At 41.4% G+C, this 25,881-nt stretch overlaps 1 protein-coding gene across 3 annotated transcripts in view; it reads right to left on the bottom strand.

Moving 5' to 3' along the window:
• The window catches only part of CRYBG3 (crystallin beta-gamma domain containing 3), a 79,053-nt gene extending 55,585 nt beyond the window's left edge, over positions 1-23,468 (bottom strand). For all 3 annotated transcript variants that reach the window (XM_033051657.1, XM_033051658.2, XM_033051659.1), the window contains exons 1-2: positions 23,307-23,468; positions 9,808-9,886 (exon numbers count right to left, since the gene is read on the bottom strand). In XM_033051657.1, the coding sequence (XP_032907548.1) occupies positions 9,808-9,886; positions 23,307-23,407 (180 nt within the window). In that variant the 5' untranslated portion in view covers positions 23,408-23,468. The remainder of the gene's footprint in view (positions 1-9,807; positions 9,887-23,306) is intronic.
• Between the last annotated feature and the right edge of the window lie 2,413 nt (positions 23,469-25,881).

Raw genomic sequence — 25,881 nt, 5'->3', positions numbered from 1 at the left:
CTGTCTTCAATATTCGACAAGCAACACACGAGCCTGGAATGAATCTCTTGAATAATTAACTTTATCTCATAGGAACTGACAAGGAAACAAAATCATTTCCAAAATGCGATGAGTGTCAGCTTTAAAGTTCTACTGTCATATTTTCTTCTTTCACTTTGACTACCACCTCAGCATTCTTCAATATCAGACTATAATTCAATTTTAAGTGAAAGAGGACATTTCTCCATAGTTTTGTGATTTGTACAATTCACACACATTTGTCTAATCTAAAAGAGTACCTCAGTGCAGGAAATGCACACATCTTATTCTTTTCTCTTCACAACCCTTTTAAGCCATAAACATTTATATTAACTATTAAAATATCTATGAAGTTAACAACTAAAATGCATTAACTATAAAAAGAATTGTTACATTAAAAACTTGACAACAGTTTAGTCTTATAAGCGTTTTTGTTTGTTGTTGTTTTGTTTGGTGGGGTTTTGCTCATTTTAAAAAACCATTTGTATTCAGAAACTAGTGGAGAGTTTGGCTTTTTTTTTCTATTAGGAACTGAGACATCAAATATAGTTAAATCTCCACATGTGAAAGTCTTCTCTGAGCAGCTCTGAGACATAACACTTGTAAAGACTGCACTGCTTATTTGTGAGCATAATTTATGCCCTGCTTGAAAAGCTGTTTTGTAGTCTCTGCTTCCAGAAACAGAAATCTATTTAGACTTTGCTTCCTCTTTAATCTTCCTTTCTTTACTTTTGGTAAATCAAAAGAACAGGAAGTTTTAATATGAAAGGGTCCTTCCATACCTTTAACCATAAATAGTGTCTTGCATGAAAAAAAAAGCCACAGAGAACATTTACACTGTGCTTATTTGAAGATATATGTGGGTATTAAGTCCCAACGCAGAAACTATGCAAATCTTTCTTTCTTCCCTTCAATATAATCAATCCTACTCTCCATACATTCTCCCTCCTCCTCCACTTTGCCATAGGAGACAGCTTGAGCTATTGGTATTTCGTCATTTGCACACAAAATCTCAATTCAAAGTCTGAAGCACTGTTTAGGCATTATACAAACAGCACTGTTCCTGCTGCAGATTTTGAAGTCTGTATTTTAAGACGGTGCCATATTCAAATTACTGAGACGAAAGCACACAATTTTATTTTATGAAAACCAGTAAGGCTCTAGCACTGCAGGAGCCTTCAGGTACAAGAACATGCAGCACAGTGGCAATTCCATGAGCCAGTATCACAGAAACTCTCACTTATCATCCTCCATGCCTCTCTCTCAGTCTGTCTCTGACAGAAGCACCCAGCAAATACTCAAGGGAAAAAAAAAAAAGATAAGGATGTAGGGTATATATAAAGTAATCTTTCCATGGTACATCCCACTAGTTTGCAATGGTCAGGGCCTCTAGCTGACCTTGACAGAGCATTTGATTCTGTGTCACAATTAAGCTTGAGCAGTCTGATATTCACAACACTGCGGGAGAAGTGACTCTTGTTTTACCTATACTTCATGTCATCAGTCAAAGAAAAAATAAATTTAAAAAGTCCTCTTACAGTGTCACAGCAGTCTGAATAGTTTCTCAGGCTCACCAAGAAAACAGTAGCTGCTGGATGGAAACCTACCTGCCAGATCCCCTTTGAGATCCTTGCTGATGCAAAGAAAAAAAACCTTCCTGCTATAAGGTTCCTTTCTGCTCCTCTTGTAATGAGCTGTCATCAGTCTTCCCCTTGCCTCCCCCTTCCCACTCTCTGTGAGCTTTCCTGCTTGTGACATGCTTCATGAAGCTTTAATTAGCTTTTAGTCCTTTGGCAACTCGTTCCTCCGAGTTCCACTGGGCAAGCCCTGGGTAACCTGGCCTGACCTCGTAGCTGAACTGAGGCTGCTCTGGGTGACATTCTGGGGTCCCTTCAACCTGAATTATCCTAAGGGCTGTGCCCCCATTTGCAGGGAGCGAGGCTGGTGTGGCAGAGTGTGAAACAAGATGATGGCTGAGGGGACTGCAGCGACAAGTGACCCTGAGCCTGGGCACTGAGCTCCACTCTGCTGCACAGAGGCCTGGCAGCTCAGCAGACAAACCCACGATTCCACAGCTCTTATCTCAGCTGATTTATTCAGCAGCAACTGAGGTGTGTTTTCCAGGCTGTAATCCACTCCAGGGGTGTTTTCCAGGCTGTAATCCACTCCTGGCTAGCACAGACATCCGCCCTGGGCCTAACTGCGCCTTGGCGGGCAGGCCACAGTGCGAACAATCCCCGAGGTGCCACAAAAGCACCCTGAGGTGGGAGAGTTTCACCAGCTTTGCCTCAGTTCTCAGCTCCTGCAGCAGCAGGGAACAGCCTGTAAAGCTGTTTTACCTTTGGAAAGCTGTTTTACCCTTGAAAAGCACCTTTCCTCAGCAGCTGGGTGGCTGAAGTTCGAATCGCCACAGGTTCTCAGCCAGCAAGGGCTAGGCTCGTCTGCCAAAAATACAACCTCTTTTATTGCCCCGACGCGCGAAATGAAAACATTAACAGCATTAAAACACAGATCTCCATGAACAAAGCATTAGCTTCCAGCCACAGCTGCCAGACACTTCGGATTTCCCTGGCCACGAATGAATGCTCATTACGAAGCAGAAACTCTCGTCCGCCTGTCCTGCAGCACCAGGAGAGCATCCCGCCTCCTGCACGGACACACTTCCACACCTCATCCTGCTGCACTTGTGGGAGAAGATGGCCTGCCATCAGAAATTTAGCATCATCACTAACTCATCCTAGGCACTTCCAGCACGTCATTTAACCCTGACATCCCGATTTCCTTGGGATCACGGCACCACTCCTGAATTTCTGTTTGCTGGCGTATAGAAATCATTAATTAGAAATCATTCAGGTTCCGGCTGAAGCGCTGGGTGCACAAAGCAGCACATGTAGGCATTGCCACATATAGTACAGGAAAATTCATCTTGTTCCTAGCCTTAGCTTTGACCTTTCAACACAACTGAGATGGCTGCATTTCATTTATCAATTATGAGCATCTCATTCACTTTGAACACTGACACAGTATATAAATTTTGTATGCTAAGCAAAATCCACGGTGATAAAGTTGAGGTTGGTGGCACACGAGTTCATCCCACAGCGAGTCATTAATGCAAGTTTTTCAGCAGGTTTTCTTTCTCTGTGAGGTTAAATCATCTTTGGTGTAATCTTTCACATTTTTTCAGTGAGTGGGACACACTGAGTTTCCTTAAATCCACATGTGAAATAAGCTTTCATTTTCATTTTTTTTCAAGTACTACGAGGAAGATCTTTTAGGGTTTTTCAACCAACAGGAGGCAATATACATGGAAACTTAATGAAAAACTATAGGACATAGTGAGACAGATTAAGAACAAGACTTGTCTAAGGAAATTAGAATGCCTTTAAGAAAAATTCAGGAAAAAGTACTATCAGACAGTGAAATACACAATAAGAACCCCTAACACTATTGCTAGTGTTCATGAGACAAATGGATTGAAAAAATACATGGTTAAAGTAAACCTTAAATAGGTTTTTCCTATTTAAGCCAGTAGTTACAGTGGTGGTATAGATGATGTAATGGAGGTCCCACCACTGTAAAAAACTATTTAGCTTTTACTACAATGTACCTTTTAACTAATGAGAAAAAGCAAAAAACCCCCAGAAGAAACAAAGAGTGACCTGGGGTTTTGGGGGAAATTTAAATTCAAGATGAACTCAGTACCTCTACAAATACCCAATTAACCTGAATATTTTGGCTTTTTAATACTGTGAAGTTTTCCTTCCACATCCTCATTTCTCTGCTTCATTTGACATGGAAAAAATCAGGGCATGGCAACCCCAGAAGACAAGAGCAACTAATGAAAACTAATGAAATCGTGGCATCTTCATAATCAGGAGTAAAAGTTAAACAACAGGAAGAGACTTTTAGTTAAACTGTATCGGTTTTGCATTTTTAAAAATAAACCTATTTAAAGTCAATGACTATTTAACATTTGGAAAGACAACTGCATCTGTTCAAAGTTCAGCACTGGGACTTCAAAAATTTGTTTATCCATTTGAATTCTTGAAACAGCAAGCAGTCATTAATGTATATTTAATGTATATTTGCCAGATGAGGAAAGACAAAATGAAACAAACATTCTCTGAAACTCTCTAGTATTCTCCTAAAATCTGAATAAATACCCAGAAATACATTCCCTGACAAGAACAATGGATAAAGTGGTAAGGGTGAACATTTCAAATGAAAAGGCAGAAAAAAGGAGGCGCAATTTGAAATAAAGTTTCTGCTAGGTCACCTTCACAGCGTATTTTAAACTCAGTGAAAGTCTCTAGAATGACAGAATTAACTTTTGAAATTAAAATTTCTTTTCGCACCATTTGCAGAGCTGCTCAAAAATTTTCCCTTCTGAATTTTCTCATTAAATTATTTTAAAGCTCTGATCAAAGATTAAAAACTGGCATTCACTTCTGAGTATGCAACCATCACCTCATTACCACAAGGGCTACTGTGGAGGCAGAGAGAACAGAATTAAAATTGTCTGTCTTACTTCTGTTCTTTCCCCCAAAGTCTTCCAGTGCTACACTTTCATTGCCTTTCAATGAATATGTTTTCACAAACATAAAACAATTTATGTTCTCTTTTATTTGACAGTTTCTTGAAGCTTGGGGGAAAAAAAAAAGGTGACATGTACTTTTTCAATAGAGAAGGTGACAGTACACTGGGAATGGGATGAGACAGTGTGATTTCCACCTGCACTTAAATTCCATTGGCAGATTATAGCACCTGGCATCACACTTCTGCTTCATCTGTCCATTGGGTTTCTGAGCTAAACAGACCAAGGTTTAAGCCTTTTTTTTCCCACCCATCCTGAAACAAAGTTCCCAGCTCATGATCCCTTCTTTGAAGAACTAAAATAGTAGAGGGAAGCACATTTCAAGATCATTCTTTCTAAAAATCTTCAGTATGACAAGGGAATTTACCAGAACTTTAGATGGGATGATCTTGAAATATCTTCCTGTTAACACCAACCATCAATGTAACAAAGTGTCCTGGGAAACTAAAAGGTACCACCTATAAAATTCCATTTCAACAAAAGCCTACATCATGGCTGAGGAGAAAAAGATCTGCTTTCAGCTTACACAAGAGAAATCCTGATTGCACGAACTCCAAAAACATTCTTGTTTTATCTTTCATTTGTTGCTGTGAGCAGCAACAGCAACAGTTTTTAAAAGTAACTCTCAGGTTTTTCAAAAATTCATGGTTGGCAGCAGTAGTCCATCTCCCTTGACTCCCAAAATTCAAAGCATCTCTCTCTCTGATTTCTAATTATTAAGTCAGGAATTTAGCAGGAATTCACAGACAGTCTGAGCAGACATTAGCTAGGTAATTAGGGATGAAATTTAAAGTGATGAGATTTTTGAAATAATATCAATATAAAATAGAGTCAGTTAATATAATGTAAATTCCCACCTCATGATATAAGGAAAACAGTATGTAGTTAACTAAGACTCTAGTTTAGTTTTGATTTCTAACTTTTTTGTGAAACTTAAAACTATAGGTAGAATAAGGGAGATTCAGTAAGCAAAGCAACCTATATTCAGCAAGCTCCTTCTAAAAAAAAATCTTTTGTAAATTGGCACACTGGAGGAAAAATTTTGTGACAGAGAATTACAGCACAAATTAGGCTGAAAGGAATGTGCCTGGGGAGGTCATGCAGTCTGTGCTCCTGCACAAAGCAGCTCTGGTTCATCCAGCTTTGAGTATTTCCAAGCATAAAGATTCTGCAACTCACTTGGGCAAACTGTTCCAATATGTGACCATTTTTATAGTAAAGGGGAAAAAAAACCCAAACATATAGGTGACTGGAATTTCCCATGTTCCAACTTGTACCCGTTGCAACTCTAAAAAGAACCTGGCTCCATCTTATCACATAATTGCAGTCTCTGACATCAAAATTTAATATCATGTCTCCTGCTTAAATGCAGCCATCTTTATGTTACCTTGAAATGAAATTCATGTGAGAAAGCAGAGCTACAGAATAATCTCTTCCCCATGTTCAGTGTTACTTGTTAGAGGACAATTAGCTACAGGTTTAATTTGCAGCACAGAAGCTACATGGCATGTTAGGAAAAAGGCTTTTTAATTATAAGGTCTATGAAATTGGTAGAACAGTTGTCTGATGAGGTTGGAGAGATCTTAAGAGATCTCCAACCCTGGAGGTTTTTGAGAACAAGTCAGACAAACTTTTATCAGGTATGACATAGATACAGAGATCTCACCTTGGGGCACAGGAGCAGACTTGATAATCTCTGCTGTACTTTCTGCCTCTGAGTTTTCTATGACGGTTGAGACTGTCTCTGGTTAATTCAGGCTTGAGCCTATGGGCCAGGTGGTAGAATACTTGATGCTGCTGAAATACTGTAATCTAAATTATACATATGGCATATCAAATTTGCACTTACTTTTTGGAACTTTTGGGTTTGCCTGACAGAGCCCACATGGTGGTTCCTGTGCTGAGATGCTTAAGAATTCCTTCCTAATGGGTTATGGAAGAATGTGCCATTTTCTGCATGCACTGCTACAGGAAGGATATCCAGGGACCATCAAACACACTTTTTCAGGGAGCACTGTTGCAATATTCCCTTTGAAAACAAAGTCCCTGTAGCACTAAAAGGGAGGTTAATGATATACTAACGTGTACTGGACACTGTGTAGTGCAGACACTTAGTACACTAAACATGAAGTTCTAGAGCTGTTTACATGCACACAACCATCTGTTCAACAATCACACTGCTCAAATGGAGCATTTACTCAGAAAGGCCACCCTTTACAGCCCTAATTCAAAGAAACAGAAGCAAAACAAAGTAAGTAAGTAAATACTGTGAGGGGGTAGTGCACTTTCTGCAATCAATTAATAGACACAGCAAATACAATTCAGTAATATTTTCTTGAAAGTGATCAAGTGATGCCTGACAAAGTCCCCCTGGCGCACAGAAAAATTAGGCTTAATATTTTCAAAAGGGGCCCATTAAAATATCTTTTCCTCCCTTTATGAGTTAAATATTTCATTGTAGGGAAAAAATAGCAGGGGTAAAGTACAGAAGTGGTGTCTAAAGTGCTCAGAATAGTCAAAGAACTACCATAGCTCGGCACAATTCCCAGCTTCACTCACCCAGTCAGTTATAATTTAGACATTCGACCTTTGCTGCTAAATCAGAGACTTACAGCTCCTCTGCTATTTTGCCCCTGGCCTCCTGCTGAGATGGCCAATGAATATACAAAATCACAGCATGGAAGTCTATCAGAAATATGATGGCTCATTAACTTGGTGACAGCTAACACAGACACAACATGGTTTCACTTTTAGTCACCATCCACCTGAAATGCTGAGGTAGAAGCACAGCTCAGAGACACGAGTATGCTTGGAAACCTGCCCAAAACTGATCCACACAGAGATTCAGACATTCTTCACAAAGCACACTTTCCATAACCATTTTTTGTCAGCCTACAGTAACCTTGATGATTGGACGAAAAAACCTGAAGCATCTTTTACTAACACAGACCATACCTTTCATAGAATCATTTAGGCTGGAAAAGACTCTTAAGATTATCCCAAGACCACAATTAAGACAATGTCAGTTCTCTCCAGCTGCTCAGGTGCAGTCTGGTGATCGTTAGAGAGGAATGTTTACTTTGGCCATTGAGGTGTTACCAAATTTCAGGTGTGTATTGGAGAGAGCAGTGAGAGGAAAAACAAAAAAAATATTTCCCTCAGAAAATGTAGCAGGGGGAGCATCAGAAAACCAATACTTCCTTTGCTTTCTCTGAACAAGTTCTTACTATCTAGCTGTAATTTCCATGCACACAAGATAAAAAAATTAGACTGCTCAAATTACTCACTACTATGCATATGAAACTTCAGGTGTATCACAAGGTTTTTGATCAGCTTAAGAAAGAGGAAAGTAAGCTAGACAGGAAGCTCTCGGTAGAGCTGAAGAGCTAGCACATTCCAGTAATATGAAAACCACCTTCTTCCTAAAGCCTGCACAAACACCAGGTACTATTTCAAAGACAGTGTCATGGTTTTAGGCTTTTTAACATAGGTCTAAAACAATGTAATTCAATAAAAAGTTATGGCAAGACAAAGTGGAGATCAGATACTTGGAAAAAAGCTTACAGCACTAATTTTGGCACCAGCTTTTAGTACAGTGTTATAAAAACACGAATTCTGAGTAAAAGACTACTAAAACAGATTCAGCAGGAAAGATTCTGAATTGTGGCTTTCCTAAATTAAAAAAAAATTAATCAGATTTAGTTTTTGGCAAGAAACAAATACTCTTAGGTAACTTAAACTTGCTATGCTTGCTTTGCTCCACCTACACATCCTGCTTTTTCCTTAAGACCTAGCCCTATTCATACTTCCTTTTAAGCAATTCCTAGGGCTGAAGTGCTGTGCATGCATGCTGAATGCTTCCCCTTTCTCATTCCAAACCCTCCTCCAAAGGAAAATCTGGTTTGGAATTTTTCACTGATCTGACACTGAAAAAAGAGATTTTTTTAAAACTAAGAAAATTTTCTTCTATTACAGTAGATAGAATCTTCTCTGGTTTATCAGAAATCTTCCTGCCTGCATTCCAAGGCATAAAATCAGTGATTTATGCTAATAAGAAGCCATGCAGTGGCATTTTCCAGGAGCTCTGAACTGACAGAGTTGGCTTAAATCCACCTGGCTTTTGAAGAAACATTTTTTTCCAAACATTTTGTCTACCTTGCTGTAGACAAACCACAGGAAAAACAGAATTTTATTGAGCAAACAACCCTGCTAAGGTCTTTGTAGAGGCAACTGCAGTCTTCAACTTTGGTTGCCCAAACAGATGGTCCCTAGACACTGAGAATGCAATTACACAGGGGCTGGGGCCCTACAGAAAAAGGTGAGCACTTCCTTCTCCATACAGCATGAGTGAGTGCTCAATACATGCAACACGTGACAGGAATCTCAGATTAAGTGGGTTAAGAAGCCTACAAATAAATCAGGTAGACTAGCCAAGCCCCTTTTGGGGAAGCAGCCACCATATTATCTGCACTGAACTGAAACACCTCAGAAAAGGGACAAAACTTGAAGGAAAATTGCTTAGTGACTGGATCACTAGAACAGCTCCGTGCAGGGCCAGATGTGACAGCAGCAAAGACAGCTGTTATCACCTGTCCTGTACATAATTATTTATGATAGCTGAATCTAAGCACAACTTTAGAGGTGTGTCTAGTGCCACAGGAGAAAGCTCTGAACACAGAGGAACATCTCTTCTTCTTGCAGCACAACACTTACAGGACAAGACAAGCATGATTAACTGGTGAGGAGCATCCGACCTACAGACAAATTTCAGCAGAAAGATCTTACAGTGCTCTGGCTGGCAACCAGCAGACCTTCAGGCAAGAAAAGACTTGCTGGTTAGATATTTGTAAAATGTACAGAAATGGTGCTTTAGAGTAATGCCTGAAAACACGGTTTGATAAAAATATTAGTGTTTTTCTTCACTGGCTAACTGCATGTGGAATCAGCACTGAAGCCCCAGCTCTTTCCTGTAAGTAAATACATAGATTTTGTTTTAACCATGTGAAGCACAAACAGTTTTTCTGTCCTCAGCATGTATATTAGAACCCTGGCATAGTGGACCCTAACCCAGAATATGGCAATCAGGTGCTACACTGCAGTACAGGAGTGTCTCCAACATCAGAATTCTAACAAGTAGTCACAAGCAGAGGTGGCAGGTTTTACCTAAAATAAACAGGAGTCAATAAAAATCTTACCTTCAAGAGGGCAGGCAGAGTTGAGCTTTCCTTTTGGCTGCTCTTTGAATTTATGGCTTCGCTCCCTTTGTTTTCAGAACTGAAAAACAAAAATATTTTGTAACACTGAGTACTTGCATTATTCAAATCCTCTCAAGAGGCAACACATTGAATTTAAACACAAGAGAGCTTTAACTTGGAAGGACAGAAACACATATCTTCCAAACTGTAGCACATACTCTGCAGATATTGTAACTGAAAAAACAAGCCACGAAAAGCTGAAGACAGAACCATAATTACTGTTTCACCTCATACAGAAGTTTTTGAACTCAAACATTCTGAAACAGCACATAGCATTTCAGCTCTTCCAGCTGAAAAATCACAAGATTTCCATGCCTGTGTATTATTTTGCAACTGTAAGTGAACAGTGATCTACCCCAGCAGCATCCATTGCCACAGGACCACCTGGCACACCTGGCAGCTACAAGGCACACCTCATTCTGAGGGCTGTGAGCAAGTGGAATGTACTGCTGGCAGGTAAAATCACCCCAAATCACAGCCACTACACTGAACAATCCTTCACTGAACATGCCCAATGGGCCATGCAAATGCAGAACGAATTTTAGAAAGGGGACAACAGGTACATGTTTATTAGCAAGGCAATGCCTGTTGTTCCATTGTAAAAGTCAGAAGACCAGAATCACCTGTGTCCTTATGGGAAATTCACCAAATTCATTTAAATTTTCTTGAGAGTCTCTCTTTGGAACTAACTCCCTGCCCTCAACCTCAGGTCTTAGAACAATCCTTACACAAAATCCAGAAGAGAACATTTTAATAAAAACCTTTGTGCTACAAGCAACTTCACAGTAAAAAACATTATCGAGGAAAACATTAGGTGATGTTAATGACAGACATTAGTTCCTGCATTGTGTACCAATACATGAAGAAAAATAACTTTGTGCTAACATATTATATAAGTATTTAAGTTAATTCATAATGACACTGAAAACCTTCTTCACCAGTCTTAAACATTTAACTTTGCTATTGAAAAATGCACAAGCCCTTATTTCTGAACTCATGTGAAGAGATGAACTGAAAGCTCTTAAAATAAAAAAACAATTATCAGCAGTTTGATGAAATTCTGCCAGGATTTGGAGAAGGAATTAAGGTGCTGCTGTACTCCTACTGCTCCTGACTGCAAACCACAGGTAAGCACATCTCAGTAAGACTCCCAAAATGAAAGGTTTTCTTCCTATTGTGGATTAGGCATCTGCATTCAGTATACACTGATATACATACAAAATGCAAAAGCCACTCTGACTAAATCCAAGTTTCCTTCTCAGCTGCTCAGAGACAGCATTCCCTGAACAAAAATGACAGCAGAACTCTCCTGCTATTAAGTTTTTCAAGATCTTTCACATCTTTTCAGATGCATCAAAAGAAAAGTTTCTTCCTCCCTTTATAGATCATCTCCAAGTCAAAAACCACGTACTTCCACATCACCTTAGGTAATCTCTCTTAATGCACTCATAAACACAAAGATGCTTTTCCAGGGAGAGCATCAGACAGAAAGTTTTGGCTGTTCTTTGCCTCCCCGGAAGACAGAGCAGATGAATTAATATTCTAACCTATTAATTTCTTCTGCTGCTAATGTGTTTCATGAAGGAGATGTCACAATCACTCTGGGCAGTCTGGCACACTAATAAAAGTGTTTCTCTGTACATAACCCATTTTCCCTCTCCTAGTTTTTGTTTAGTTGTTGGTTTAAAAAACACAAACTAAAAATCAAAACACCCTTCTCAGATCTACATGGCTTTTCCAGAAGCTGAAACATTTGACATGAACAGGAATTCCCTGAATTTAAGAGTGGAATAATAATGAGGTTGATGCTTACCACACGTTCTTCCTAAATTCAGTGTGTCACTCTTTATGGAACTGGTCTGCAGACCACAAATGAGATCCTTGCTTTCATTAAGTCCTGCCAGCATGCATTATAAGTGTTGAATTATTGCATCACTTTATTTTGCTCATATTCTTCCCTTTACATCATGTGTTTTTCCCCCAAAAACCTTTTTCATTTTCCTATTTCTTGTTTATATTTGAAATACATGTCTGTATTACTTTCTTCAAGCTAGCCATAGAAATTCCACAGCATACATACCAAAACGGAAAGAATGCAATTCAGCAGATAAGCATCTTAAAATCAACAAGTAAAAAAAAAAAGGTATCAAAACTTTTCTTTCTAATATAAAATAACCCTAGCCCTGGAAGCATTTCCCCACATCCTTTCATGGTTTATATTCTAGTGTTTCTACATTCCTTAACCTTTTGCTTTAGGGTGTAGTTCCTCAAACATGCTGACTTTGTCAGCAGAACCAGCTCCAGAAATCTCCATTCCTTCCTTCTCAACCTCAGTTATCTCTACATCCTTGACTCAGCCAAGAAGGGCTTTCAGTAAGGCGATAATTTTTGATAAAATCAAGAGGGGAGCAGAAGTTTCCTTGAGGAAAAATCCAGCCTGTGATGCAGTTTACAGTGCAGTGATTCCTAACAGCACAATGAAGGGGCAACAAATGTCACTCAGCAGGAACAAGAGGGACAAATCACTGCCCCTCACATCACCAGAGCCTGCTTGGTGTGAACCTCTTCTCCCCTTAGCCAGGGGAGAAGTTTTAAATGGATCTCTGACTGAAACCAAATGGTTTGAGTTTGAGAGCACAAAAAGCTGGAAGTTTACAGCACAAAAGCTTATTTGCTGCACAAAGGCCTGGTGAGTTTAGGATAAAATGGCTTTGTTTCTCTCAGAGAGGCAAGGTTACCTGTTACAGCCTAAACACCACAGACACAGGGGCTGAGCCACACTCCTGGGGCTGGAGAACCTGCTGGCTGCTCTTCACTTCATTCACACAATGCAACTCCCCACAAATTTTATGGCTTTCCCTCTTCTCATCATTGCATCCATGACATCACTGTGACCTAGGACTAGAGCTGTATTTATAAAGTTTGGCTCCACAGAATTCTAAGCTTTTCCAGAGCAGTGCCTTTCTGGAGCACTTTGCCATGGCAGGAATCAGCAATGTTATCTCCAGTTGAGCACATCTAAAGTTAGGTTTGTGCTTAGCCACCCACCTCTCAGGAGAGCATTCCACATTGGTCCAGTCAGGAAGAGGAATTAATCTTCAACTCTGTGCTTCACAAACTGCTGCTGTTACATTATACACCCAGAAACAGAGTTCTACTAACCTGAGTTTTGAATTGACTCATCTTTGCTTTTAAGAAGTAAAAGAGCAAAGAGTGATATCGGAAGAAACAAAACACCTCTGCCAACTTGCTTCCATGGCTTCTTACCTATCCAGGCATTTACAAATTGTCACAACTACTTGTTTACATATTTAGACAGGTATTACTCTCATTTTATAGATTTAAATGGAGAAAAAAAACCTCATGGAAATAATAAATAAAAAAGACACTGTCACATTTAATTCTAGAAACCCAAGCTTCTCAGATTTGTAAACTACTGCCCTTCTGTTGCTTTTTCTGCCAGACATTCCTTTTTCTCTTACATTTTAGTGCATCCAACAGAGATGGATTAATCTTTAGCGAAGGTTTAGAAGAAGGTTAGAGGGATTTCTTCTCTTTGGCTGTCTTGCTGCTCATTCCACTGTCTTGCCAGCATGCCTAACCTGATTAGCATCACTCTTATTCTTTAACTAATCAAGATTAAATTCAAGTTACAGTATCTTTTGTATCTTCTGAACAAACCTTTCTTTGTGCCATTTTCTATTGTTTTTTGTTCCTCTGCTGCTGCCTCTCTTTTTGACCTTTCTGTAATACTTGGACAGGTGGTGTCTGAACCAGAAGCAGGTTTGTGGTCCAAGTTTTTAATCATTACATTTTGGGAAGAGAGGTTAGAGAGTCTTATGAGCAAGACATGTTCACATGCTGAATTGCTGCTCACACAAAAAGAGATTACAAGAGGGATTACAGTCAAGAAAAAAAAAAAGCAATTTAATGGAGCATATTTAAGTACATGGCTTTCAAGGTCTTTTGCAACTGCCTCTAAAAACAGAACAATTACAAACAATCACATCTTCAAAAGGCCCTCACAGCATCTCTGTATGGTGTGAGAAGTCTGCTTCCTCCATCCTTGTGCTTCATAACAATCCCTCAGAACTTGCACATTAAAAGCCCATCCCCTTCTTCCTTTATTAATCCACCCCACCCATGTTATGCACACAGCAGATTGTGAATGTGTTGTGACAGATAAAAAAAAAAAGCTACAGGAAACATGCAAGTAAAAAAGCACAAACACAAGTTTGGATGAGACTGACCACACGCAGAGCTCTTCAAACTGAAAGTAATTGCTGTGACATTTTGGGTTCCTTTTATGAGGAGAAGGCACAGACTGCCTGTTGCTGTTTGGGAAGGGGAAATTAATGGGCACTCCCTTAAGGAAATGGGGACAGCTGACTAAAGCTGAACTTCAGTTCAGCACTACCACAGCACTTGTGGATGTTCACCCTCCCTACTTCTCCAGGGCTTGGAATCAAATCTCTTCCAGTGCAGCAGCTCCAGCATTGACTTTTCATGCAGTCCACGTGTAACCAGACAGGTGAGTGCTCCAGCATTTTGCCATCCTCTCTCTCTCAGGGCCAGATGAGTCCCTGAGTAGCCAAACCCATCCTGCTACCACATTTTTAGTTGGTCTCAGATTAACTCAGGAACCATTTAAGATAATGGTAAGAGAATAAGCAATGCCCAGCCTCAAAGATGCTTTTTAGGTTTACTTTATTTCTTTATTTATACATTCTGGGGTGTAATGCCAGCTCCTGACCCGTGCCTTTCCCTTCTCTCTGAACAAACCTAAATCCCTCTCTGGGAAATACTGTCCTCACATGGTTCTGATGTCATGACTTCTTTCCAATTCTACTTTGTGCCAACAGTTACACGTTCAGCGTTGACCTTCCAGAAGGATATTTCAGTGGAGAAACATTGAAACAGGGATTTCATCACCTACTACTTTAAAATCCATTTGTGCAAGAGCATCCCTGAAGAATGTAAAGGAGTGGAAATCCACAAGTCTAATAATACCATCAAATATGGATGTGCAAGACCTCAATGAAGTTTCAGCACATGACAGGAATTCTCACACCATATCCACAGACCAGCAGTAGTAATGAAATTTTTATTATAAAATTGCAAAGAGCCATAGGTTGTCCCAGTTTCCAAGTGGTAATTAAACAGATGACCACAAAAAAAAAATCAGACTTTTAAATTAATATTTTTATATACATACACACACCAGTTACCCTGCTTGCCATACAGACCCTTATGATTACTGCAGGGGGCCTCCTGCATAATCTAGTTTATGAGATTTTGCATCAAGCCTTTAACACATGACAAGAAGTTATGAGCTTTGGTTGAAAAACAACAAACTATGGAAAAATGACCACATTTGTAAGCAAGACCTTTCCATGTAAACTGCTACTAAATTCACTACTTATTAGGTCTAACTATTCAAGTCTCATCTCTCTATCAATCTACATCTATGTGGGACAGATTATAAAGGTCTCGGATTCAAATAACCTCTTGAAGCTACAGGTCTAAAAAATATAAAGCACTTACATCTGATTTCCCTTCCAGTTCTACTCCTTGAGGCAGAGTCATTCCTCAAAATTGAACATTGTCATTTCAAAACTAAATGTCATTGAGCTACTTCACTTTATTCTGTGAGGGAGGTTTTCCAGACATCAAACTGTTCTGGAGCTTTTCTCAGAGCCCTTTTCAGTTTGCCAGCAGCTTTTTCATGATAAATCATGGACACCAACACTGGATTTGGTACTGCAGTAACCAAAGAATCCACACAATGCATGTGTTCTGTTGTTTATACACCTGACAATCATACTGTCTTCTCTGAGCCACCACTTTGGCACCTCATGTTTAACTGGCTGTCAGCCATGGAACTTAGTTGGCTTCCAATGTCATCTACATGGTGATTTCCATACTTTTCACACCAATCATCTGCAAACTTCACATGCTACAGTTTTGTCCTCTTTTAAATTATCTGTGAAGGTATTAAATTGATTCAAAAGTACATCCTTTTCATTTGCTTCAAACAGATCAAGTAGAAAATTATTTATTACATCTGCTTTTTTAATATTCCTCTGTATGTTGAATTTTAGCCTGCTGTTATGACACTTGCAAATACTTTAAGTGGGGCATCAGTGCCAAGTATTAAGCATTTAAGGATGATATTTCAGCAGTTTGTCAAGTGAAGCTGTAATCTCTTCAACAAAAGCAAGCTTGACAATCCCCATCTTTCAGTGATGTTACAATCAATACCATGTTTATTAACTTCTCAGGTCACCTGGGAGATGCAGCAAATAAATTTTTCTGTCCTTCCCCTTTAATCCAACAAAATAGAGAAACACCTTCCTCTAGGCACTATCATCACACTTGTGAAGCCATTTGAGTGCTATGCAGCCAGGAGGACTATCAGAACTTAATCTAAAAAGTCAATTTTTTAAGAGTCAAACTTCCAGCCTGTACCTTGAGGAATATGAGCAAGGGTACAGTAACCATTTGTTAAATTAACTGAAAGGAAAAGGTTACAGTAAAGCTCAGTGGCAACAAGATGTGAGGAAATCAACTGAATGCAAAAAAAATGGCTTGTGCACAAGGGACAGCTAAAATAAGTTAGTATTTAACAGAAAATAAAAACACTAGCATTTTAGAAGAAAAATACCCCAATTAATTTAATTAATCAATTATCTTTCCTCTATTTCCCTCCCCCCAAAACCACAATGTTGCCCTCTTCTGAAAAGCTCTGAAATTAAAAATTTCCTGTGAATTTCTCAGCAAAATTCCCAGGCTAACACACTTCTAGGGAAACCAAATAGCAGCAATGACAAAATCTGCCCCTAGTCTATGGCAAGGCTGTTGGGGCTTGTCTTAAAAAGAGAGGGAGAATTTTGCACAGAAATTTGAATAAGAAGTTTCTGGTTGCTGCTTTTGTGCTTAACGTTAGGCCACACACGTAGGGGAAGAGAACCGAAGACATTAAGACAAATGGTAATTATAAAAACAAGTTATTGAGTTTGAAATTAGAGGGTCAAAGGAAAGCAATGCTGCTATTTAAAACAAATACAGAAGGGAAACAGAGGAAAAGAAAAAGAGAGCAGAGAAAGGTAAGAAAGGAGAAAATGGAGCCAGGAGAAGGAGAAGGCAGGAACTTAGGCAGAAGAAGTGTTACAACTGTTGATTAATTTAAGTGTTGAAATAGCAAAAAATGTATTATATTCATTTAAACTACTCTCATTTTGAAACTGGTTTGATTACAGACAGCAATAAGCAATTTAGATAGTTTTAAGTGAAACTATTTTTCCTCTCAGACCTGTTTCTGCTGCTGATTTACATACTGTTCTTTGCTTGTGCAGCAAAGCTGGGTCAGCTTCACGTTCTGTTGTGTTGCATGGTTTATATCAGCTACAAAAAGTGTGTTAGTATTAAATGAAGACTAAAATGAACAACTAAAACTATAATGGAAAATCAATACATCAGAAAAATCACAGATTTTTCATTTTACAATGAACGTTTATACGGAAAAAATTCAGGAACCAAACCACATTGTTATACTGAACATGTATCTTTAAGTTTACAGGCTAGAACTAAGTGAAATAAATATGATGACCCTTGCTAAATAACTTAATCCGTTTTGCATGTGAGGGAACTGACCAGCCCTACAAAGGCTGGAGAAAGAAATATAAATGTTTCTGAGCAGAGCTTACTGCAATATTGGGCAGGGCGATTATACCAGATTACATCAAGGTTTTCCTTCTGGCATCTGTCAGGCATAGTAACCAACACGGCTGTGGAATCTGCTCCCTATTTCCCAGTCTGATTGGTTAGACAGTTTCCAGCATCCTTATGAAATAGATATGCTCCTGGTCACTAATGCAAACACTTGCTATAGCATCAGAAACAGATTTATAAACTATGCATTACGGTTAAATTTATGGAATTAATGGGGAATAGAACTGTTTTCAAAGGGCATGTTTGCAGGGTGGGGGATCAACAGTGGTACTTACAAAATGGCATTAAAATATGTTATATTAAAAAAAAAAAAAAAAAAAAAAAAAAAAAAAGTAATCCAGGGCAGCTTTAAAGCAGCAGCAACTGTTGTCCTGATAAACAGAGCATACCAGAATTTCAAAAAGATTCATTAAGAATAAGCACCCCAGAAAAAACAAGCAAGAGAGACTGGTGTCACCAGTAAAATACAGCGAGCTCTTCTAGTCAGGCTGGAGGAGAAAACTTTTTGGAGAGGCACAGAGGGCTACTACTTCAACCCAAGAAAATCCTCTCCAGAACTCCCATTTTTACTCACAAAATATACACCAGGAAACATCCTACAGACACCAAAGTTCCCACTTCTGTTTTGAAGGCATGAATTTTCCATTCTTACCTACCAAAATAAGTTTAATGGCCAAATTTGCAGCCTGTAACTGATGATTAAAATAAAAGTATGTTATCACTGCAATTCTTTCTCCCTTTTCTGCTCATGTTCTCACAAGAAATAACTTCTTCCTACATTTTTTCCCAACACAACACTGTCTGGAGGTGAAGTGCAGATCCCCAAAGTGTTCACACACTTGGGTCTCAAGACCTCCTAAAGCAGATATACTGCCTTTTGGAAAATATTTTATCAACTTAAAAGGCAGTGGAACATTCAGCAAAACAACATTCTATTTCAAAACAAGGCAAGTCATGAAATCACAATAACACAAGACTAGATCTTGTGTCTGGAAACGGACATGAAAAAGTGAAATGAGTAAGGAAGCCAACATTTCCGACCTTAGGTCTTCAAAAGTGACACTGCATAGCCAGTTAGAACAGATTAAAAATTATATTAGAAATTAAAATTAATACACCAGAACAACTGAGTTAAAGCCTGAGCAACCCAGTGTTGTGCTACTGTTTGCAACTATAATAGCATAAACTAACTGAACTAAAATCCAAAAGCCCCCAGAAATTAAAAGCAGTAGCTGGGTTTCCACCCTTTTAAGAAGTTACAATAATTAGAAATACAATCCCCACAGCAACATGTTTTGGAATCTTAAATTTCTTCCACCTGGGAGCCTTTTGTTCACTAGAGGAGAAGACCAAGGAGTTTTCATCTTTGCAAAACTATTCCTTAAAACCAGACTTGTAGCTGTTTTGGAAACATTTTTGCATTAACTCTGGCACTCATGCCAATAACCAGAAAAGGACACAACACTGTTCACATTTAAAATAGTGGAAAAAATGTTGCTTTGTTTCTTCCAAGGAGCACTTCTATTATAATTAAGGCTCTAGTAACGTTTCCTTCAGGAAATGTCTCTCACACACATGGCCAGCTGCTGGCCCTGCTGCTCCTGCTCTCAGTCCCACGAGAAATCCAAGTACGTGCCTCGCTCTGATCAAGCAGGCAGTGCCACCAGAGCGCACAGAACTATTTACCTGCTTCATTACAGGCAACCGCTTTGGGACCCTGCTGAATCAGGGCTTTTCATATTATTCTGAATTATCCTGCAATGGAAGTCATAATAGAAAAAAATCTAGGAAGCAAAAAGGAAGAAATAAATGCCAAATTAACAAATGTACAGAAAATTTTCATAATGCACCTTACTTAGGGAAGTCTAATTTGAATTCTTCTATATGGTAGAAGTATTGCTCTTGCTGGTTCCACAGACCACTATCCCTTCATGTAGACTTATAAATAATCTAAATTTTAACAACAACACAAAGGATCCTGCTCTGGCTTTTGAAAGTAAAAGGTTCTTTATTAGAAAGCAGAGACTGATTTTTCCAGCAGACAATGGATTTCTTCAAAGATGCCAATGGCATCTGTATCAAACTCAGCCAGGAGGCAGCAATTTCAGAAGAACTAGGTTTCAAATTTATTACTCCCTTTTCCATCAATTTCCATCAGTCCCCCAAACACAGAGTTTTTACAACTACAAAAATACAAGTTCTTTGTAAACAGGAACAATGACTGGCAGTCCCAAAGGAAGAAAAAGACCCTCTAATCTCTCCTCAGGCAGAATAAACAAAGTTCTTCCATCTCTGAAAGCTCTCAGTAAGATACTAATGGATGAATGGAACAACAATCTCAGCCCCAAAAACCCCCAACAAACAAATCAGCCCCTCCCCAATCCCTCTAAACCAGATAAAAGTTTGCCCTTCCCTGTTTGGTGTCCCTGGTATACTTCACCAATGCAGACAAAATATCCTGACAAACCAAACTTGCACTGGTAGGTCTGTGACCAGCCAACAGTACTTGGAGGGAAGAAGAGAAATCTGAAATGAACCTGCTAAACACTGCACAGAATAACCAATAAAATGCACCCATGGATTAAAGGACATTTTGATGGTACCTCAGTAAAACGTGTCACACCCTCCTAAAAGGTCACATTTATTCACAAAAGAACAATTGCTCAGCCACAGAAGCCACATATTTCTGAAAGAATCCACAGTGTAGACTTACAGCATTAAAGCTGAGTCTTCTTCCAGATGGACTAAAAATACGTGCATTAGTAAGGAAAAAAAATTATAAGACTCCTATTAGAATAATGAAAATGCAATTGAGTTTTGTCACCCTGGGGATTTAGATTGCTCCAGGACAAACACTGTGGTAACCAATAACCAGTTGTGTATTATTGAAAATAGCAAGTAGCCCAGCACAGCATAATGACTGCCTTTGATGGAAGGCAGTGATAAAGACCTGGGATGAAGAGCACTGAAGCTGTTCAAAGCAGCCCCAGCTCTGAAAACACACTTCAGCAGCAGGCAAGCAGTGGGTGGGAGATGCTTTCCATTTGGCTACATTTTATGTAAAAGCCAAGTGAACTCTTAAGGCATGTGCTGTGCTTTTTGCTGCCACAAAACTTGCAACTAATCTGTGCAGCTTATTTTTTCCACAAGCAAACAAGCAAGCAAGCCTCCAGCAAGTCTCATGCTCATCAGAGCTACAAATTGCTGTAAGGGCAAGTTATTAACATAAGCTTTTTGTCAAATGAGGTTCTCAGAAAAGTTTAAGACATTGATTAACAAACTATGTAACTCCCTCCCATCCTCTTCCTCCTATTTTAAACCAGGGTCACGGCAGATTTGGGGTTTGGCTCTTTGGGTTTTTCTAGGTAAATCTGAACAGGATCTGGAGCAAGAGGGCAGCTCTGCTCATTGGGGAAGGAAAGCTGGCAGCTCCCAGCCACCCTCCACTGCCTAATTTGTGGGAGCAGATGGAGAATGACTTTTGGATGGGCAAGGCTCATTTCAGCACGCGTTTAAAACTCAGGAACCCATCACATTCTGCAGAGGCACCAAGTGTGATGCGTGTCTCCAGAGGTCAGTGCGGGCACACAGGGTGGATGTGATACACTGCTCCCCCTCTGCTTAGGTATTCTACTCTCCTGAAACCCATCAGTGAGCAAAACACCTCCACAGAAAAGTTTATTTCTATACACATATATAAGTACATACCAAACTTGGTCTGGTTCCAACACACATCCTCCCGATAACCTGAAGGGGAAGCCGTGCCGGTGCACACATTTCTCGCAGCCCTTCACAAAAGCTGCATTCCCCGAGCCGCCCACGCCCTGCACACCTTCGGAGCACACAGCCCCGGTGCCCCTCCGCCCTCGGGACCCGTCCTGCTCCACGGAAAAACGCGGAGCCAACTGCGGCGCTGGGTAATGGATGCAATTACGCTAATCTGCGAAGAAGGCTGCCAGTGGAAACCAAATACGAGAACGTCAGCATTCCTGACGAGCGTGCCACGCTGCAGCCCGGCACAACAAGGAAAAGCTCCTTAACATTCCAAATGGGACAGGGATGGCGAGGGCTGCTCCGAGTCACGGCACCACCCTGCAGCCAGCTCCAGAGCAGCTCACACACCAGGCCAGCTCCTATTGCGGACTGTCCCTGCTTCCCAAGAAAAGGCTCTTGGTGCAGGAAATGAAACTGCGATTGGGATAGAGATTAGACTGCAGCCCCAAGGTAGGTGGAGCAGGTCTAGGTGAGTGCTACCTGCAGATTTAGTGCACAAACCACTCCAGTGGCATCGCTCTCCTCCTCACCAAGGTGACCGCTAGGCTTTTTTGTTTATCCCAAACCACAGCTGTAGGGAGCTGGCAAGGCGTCATCCCATGGAACCTGTCCTAGTGCCTCTCCAGGTCCCCAGCCACATCCAAACCTTCTCCTCCTGTATCTTAACCACCCCCGCCAGACAAAACAGCCGGGCTATTCCAGCAATTCCAGAGATGTCCTTGATTCAGCAGCTTTGCTCCCAATTTCTGTTTTCCACGAAATGGAAGAGCAACTTTTTCTGCTCATAAAAGACCAGCGGATCCTTGGTGGTGTATTGGAATGTCAAACACTTACACGAAAACAAAACCCCCAAAGTTAAAAATCCTCATGGTGCATTTACAAGATGTTTAAGATGGTCAGTGTAAGAGCAATAGGCTCTTCTATTTTCCATGATTGCTGAGAACACACAATGCAAGACCCTAAAGGTTTTCACTACAAGAACTGCTGCGATAGCCACTGTCTATCTGATTAAACTGCATTTACTGTCTGCCAGTTTAAACACAAATCTATGCCCTATCAAGAGTGACTCAGATTAAAACCAACATGTTAAAAGCAAAAAATAAATACTACACCCGAGGAAGTAAGACCTAGGCAGTTAACACCTTTTCACCACAAAAATATGCTCATTAACTTGGGCCGACAATGAGGCTGCCTGAGAAACTGAAGGAAACTTATCTGTGCTTCTTTCCTACTTACAGAAAGCAGTCAACAGAAAAAAAAAAAAAAAAGAAAAAAAAAAGAGGAAAAAAAAAAGAAAAAAAGGAAGAGGAACAAATACACAAGAAGTTTCCAAACCTTTTCATCTTGCAAAGTCTCCCTGCACTAAAAAAAAAATATTAATAACCAGGTCTCCATAAACCACAAATTTTGCATTGAGACTTAAACACATCAGTAATATTTATGCTGCATTAACGCCTGATTTACACCAGCCCAACAGAAAACTCTGAGTGTGAGCACTGACAAGGGAACACAAACAAAGCCCCCGGAGCCCCGGGCGCCCTGCCCCGCTCGCGGTGCCCGGGCCGCACGGCGGGGGAGCCGCGGGGCGCGCAGCTCCCAGCCCGCTCCACAGCGGCTCGGCCGAGCCCGGCGGGGCCGGGGGTGCCCGGTGCGGCTCGCACGGAGCCCCGGCGTCCAGCAGCAGCCCCGCAGCGCTGCCCCAGGACAGCCCGCCCTTCGCGGCCCCGGCAGCAGCTGTCAGCCCGCTCCGGAGCTCCCCGGACACGCCGCTGTTCCCGGAGCCGCCCCGGGCTCCCCGCGGGGAGCGCTCGCTTCCTCCCGCTGCCCGCCACACACCGGTGTCGCAACACGGGCCGGGGCCGCGCTCGGCCCTGCTGAGCCCCGCTGTCCCCCGGGCGCGCAGGTGGCTCCGCGCCGCCCCCGTGCCCCCGTACCTGCTCGCCGCCCCCTCGCCGGCCGGGCTCCTGGAGAAGAAGCGAGAGAACGTGCTGTGCCAGGAGGGGCCGGCCCGCCGCCGGCTGCCCCCGCCGGACATCCCCGGGACCGGACAGGACCGGACGGGACGGGAGACGCCGCCAGCAGCCGCCCGGCACCGAGTCCCCGCGGCGGCGGCGGGCGGGAGGCGGCGGCCGCGTCCCTCCGCCCCGGGGAGGAGCCGGGCTGAGGCGGGGCGGGCCCGCAGAGCCGCGCTCCCAGGCGGGGGTGGCTGTGGCGGCGGGAGATGGGGGAGCCCCGTCCGCGCCCCGGCAGGCGGGGAGGGCCCGGGCCTTGCCCGCCGAGCTCCCGGAGCCGCGGAGGGAAGCGATGGTCGCGGAGGGGAGCGATCGCCACACGCTGCCCGCCGCCCCCGCGCCAAGAGAGTGGCGCGTTGTGCTGGGTTGTTGCATTTTTTTAAAAGTTAATTAGCGTGAACAAAGAGAAAAGATCAGAGGTAAAACAACAACAACACAACAACCCCTTAAAAAAACAAAACAAACAAAAAACAAACAAAAAACCCAAACCTGTGAAGAAAAAGGTTAGGCAGCCTTGGGAATGCACAGTCCGGACTGGTGCTTTGTAAGCCGGGCCAGCGGTGGGATCCTGCACTCTCTGCACGGCGTGCCTGCCACAGCATCTGTGCCCGCTGCTCGGCTTGGAAGGAAGGGCTTCTCCTGCCTCTTAAAAAGAGTACTTCCCAGAAAGGAGTTTGGTTTACTTTTTTGATCGGTTTTGGGCTTTTTAACACCAAACCCTTATTTTTATTCCTCTGAGAGTTGTGGCCACCCTTGACTTAACTCAAACTATACCTACAGGTGACCTTGCCATTGCAACAGCACAGTGACAAATACTGTGGTCATTTTATAGATCGAGGTGAAACACAAAACCTAAATGATTCACTGAGTGTGAATTACTGGTAAAATAGACCAACCTTGATGCAAGTATTTAAAATTCAGAACCACACTTTCTCATCTTTGTGAGCTCTCTGCTGTTCTTTGTGACTGCTTACACCTTTCACCTTTCTATCAACTCCTTTTTGCTTTGTGCCATCTCACAGAACTGTGGAATGGTTTAGGTTGGAAGGGAAGCCACCTGGTCCAATTCCCTGCTCAACCAGGACCACCTGGAGCAGATTGTCCAGGACTGTGTCTTGATGGCTTTTGATTATCTCCAACTCCAAGGTCTCTGGGTAACCTGTGCCAGTGATTATCTCTCTCCTGTACGGTTTTTTTCCATTTGTTCACCTTGATCCAGATCCAAACCTCTTTCTTTACCACTGTCATTGTGACAGGCAGATATGAAGCTGGTACTCTAGGCCCATCTGCAGAGCAGCAGCAATAAAACAGCCTGAAAAAAACCCATTTGTCTGCTTTTCTGTCCTCTTTTTCCTACCTCAGCTATGAAGAAATCTTTAAGAAATGTGGAAACACCTCTGCTTTGTATAGCCCAAGTCTCATATAGCTTTGATGTGAAATTTAAAAACACATACACAGCTGGACATTGGATGTGCACTTCAGTTTTGAACCACTCAGAATTGGGACTAGCTGGCTGGACCACAGGTTACAAAAAGGAGCTTTCTCATGGAATAGTAACAAGTCACAAACCTTATTCAGGAGACCAGCACTTACTACACAAGGTTCTGTCCAGTTTTCAGTGTCCAGACAAGGAGTGGACAATTCTCTCAGAGATACAGATGCCCCAAGCTTTGCACAGAGCCAGGAAATGTTTCATTCCAGAACAGTATAGAGGAAAGCACATTTTGAGAGTACCTACACATAGTCACCGATTCTCACAGAAATTTGCAATGAGGGTTAAAATTGCAAAATGTAGCAGCTGCTCCCAATGGAACATTATAGAGGAGACACTCCTTCTGACATTCAAAACAGAAGTAATTAGGCTCCAAAACCAAAATTTAAAAGTGGCAATTTATTAGGACTGCACAAACAGGCTGCAGGGAGGCTTAGGCTCTCTGTGACTGTTTATTACTTTTAATTTTCCTTTGCCACATACATCTCACAGCTTCCCTACCTATTGCTTAAGCAAGATCTAATCCCTAAGCTGTAGCAAACCTGAATATAATAATTAGCATTTATAAAGCATCCGGTGTCTTCAAAGGACTTAAGCATTAATTAATCCTTGTAATCACCTCAGGATGTAGTTAAGTATAATATGGTGAGTGGTTTGCACACAGAGACAGAGGCAGTCAGAACACCTTGCTGTATCCAAAGGCTGTCCACATGTGCCCAGAGGGGCACCACAGGGCAGCACCAAGCATTACCAGGGCTCTGCTTGTCCAAGAACAAAGAGCCAACCTAATCAGAAATGCTAATCCCAAACAGCAACATTTTGTGCTCAAATCTGTTCCTCCTTTCCTCACTGCATCTAAAAGCAGAAAACACAAGAACATACCAAATGACAGTTCTACTGCAGGCAAATAATGAAAATATTAAAGATAATCAACACACTAAAACTGTATCAATATAAAAGATGAACATGGCACAGGTTAGAGAATCCCTTTCTGTGTTTTTTTTT

The sequence above is a fragment of the Catharus ustulatus genome, chromosome 2 (assembly GCF_009819885.2).
Source record: "Catharus ustulatus isolate bCatUst1 chromosome 2, bCatUst1.pri.v2, whole genome shotgun sequence".
Taxonomy (NCBI): Eukaryota; Metazoa; Chordata; class Aves; order Passeriformes; family Turdidae; genus Catharus; species Catharus ustulatus.
This window is presented reverse-complemented; position numbering and strand designations above follow the sequence as displayed.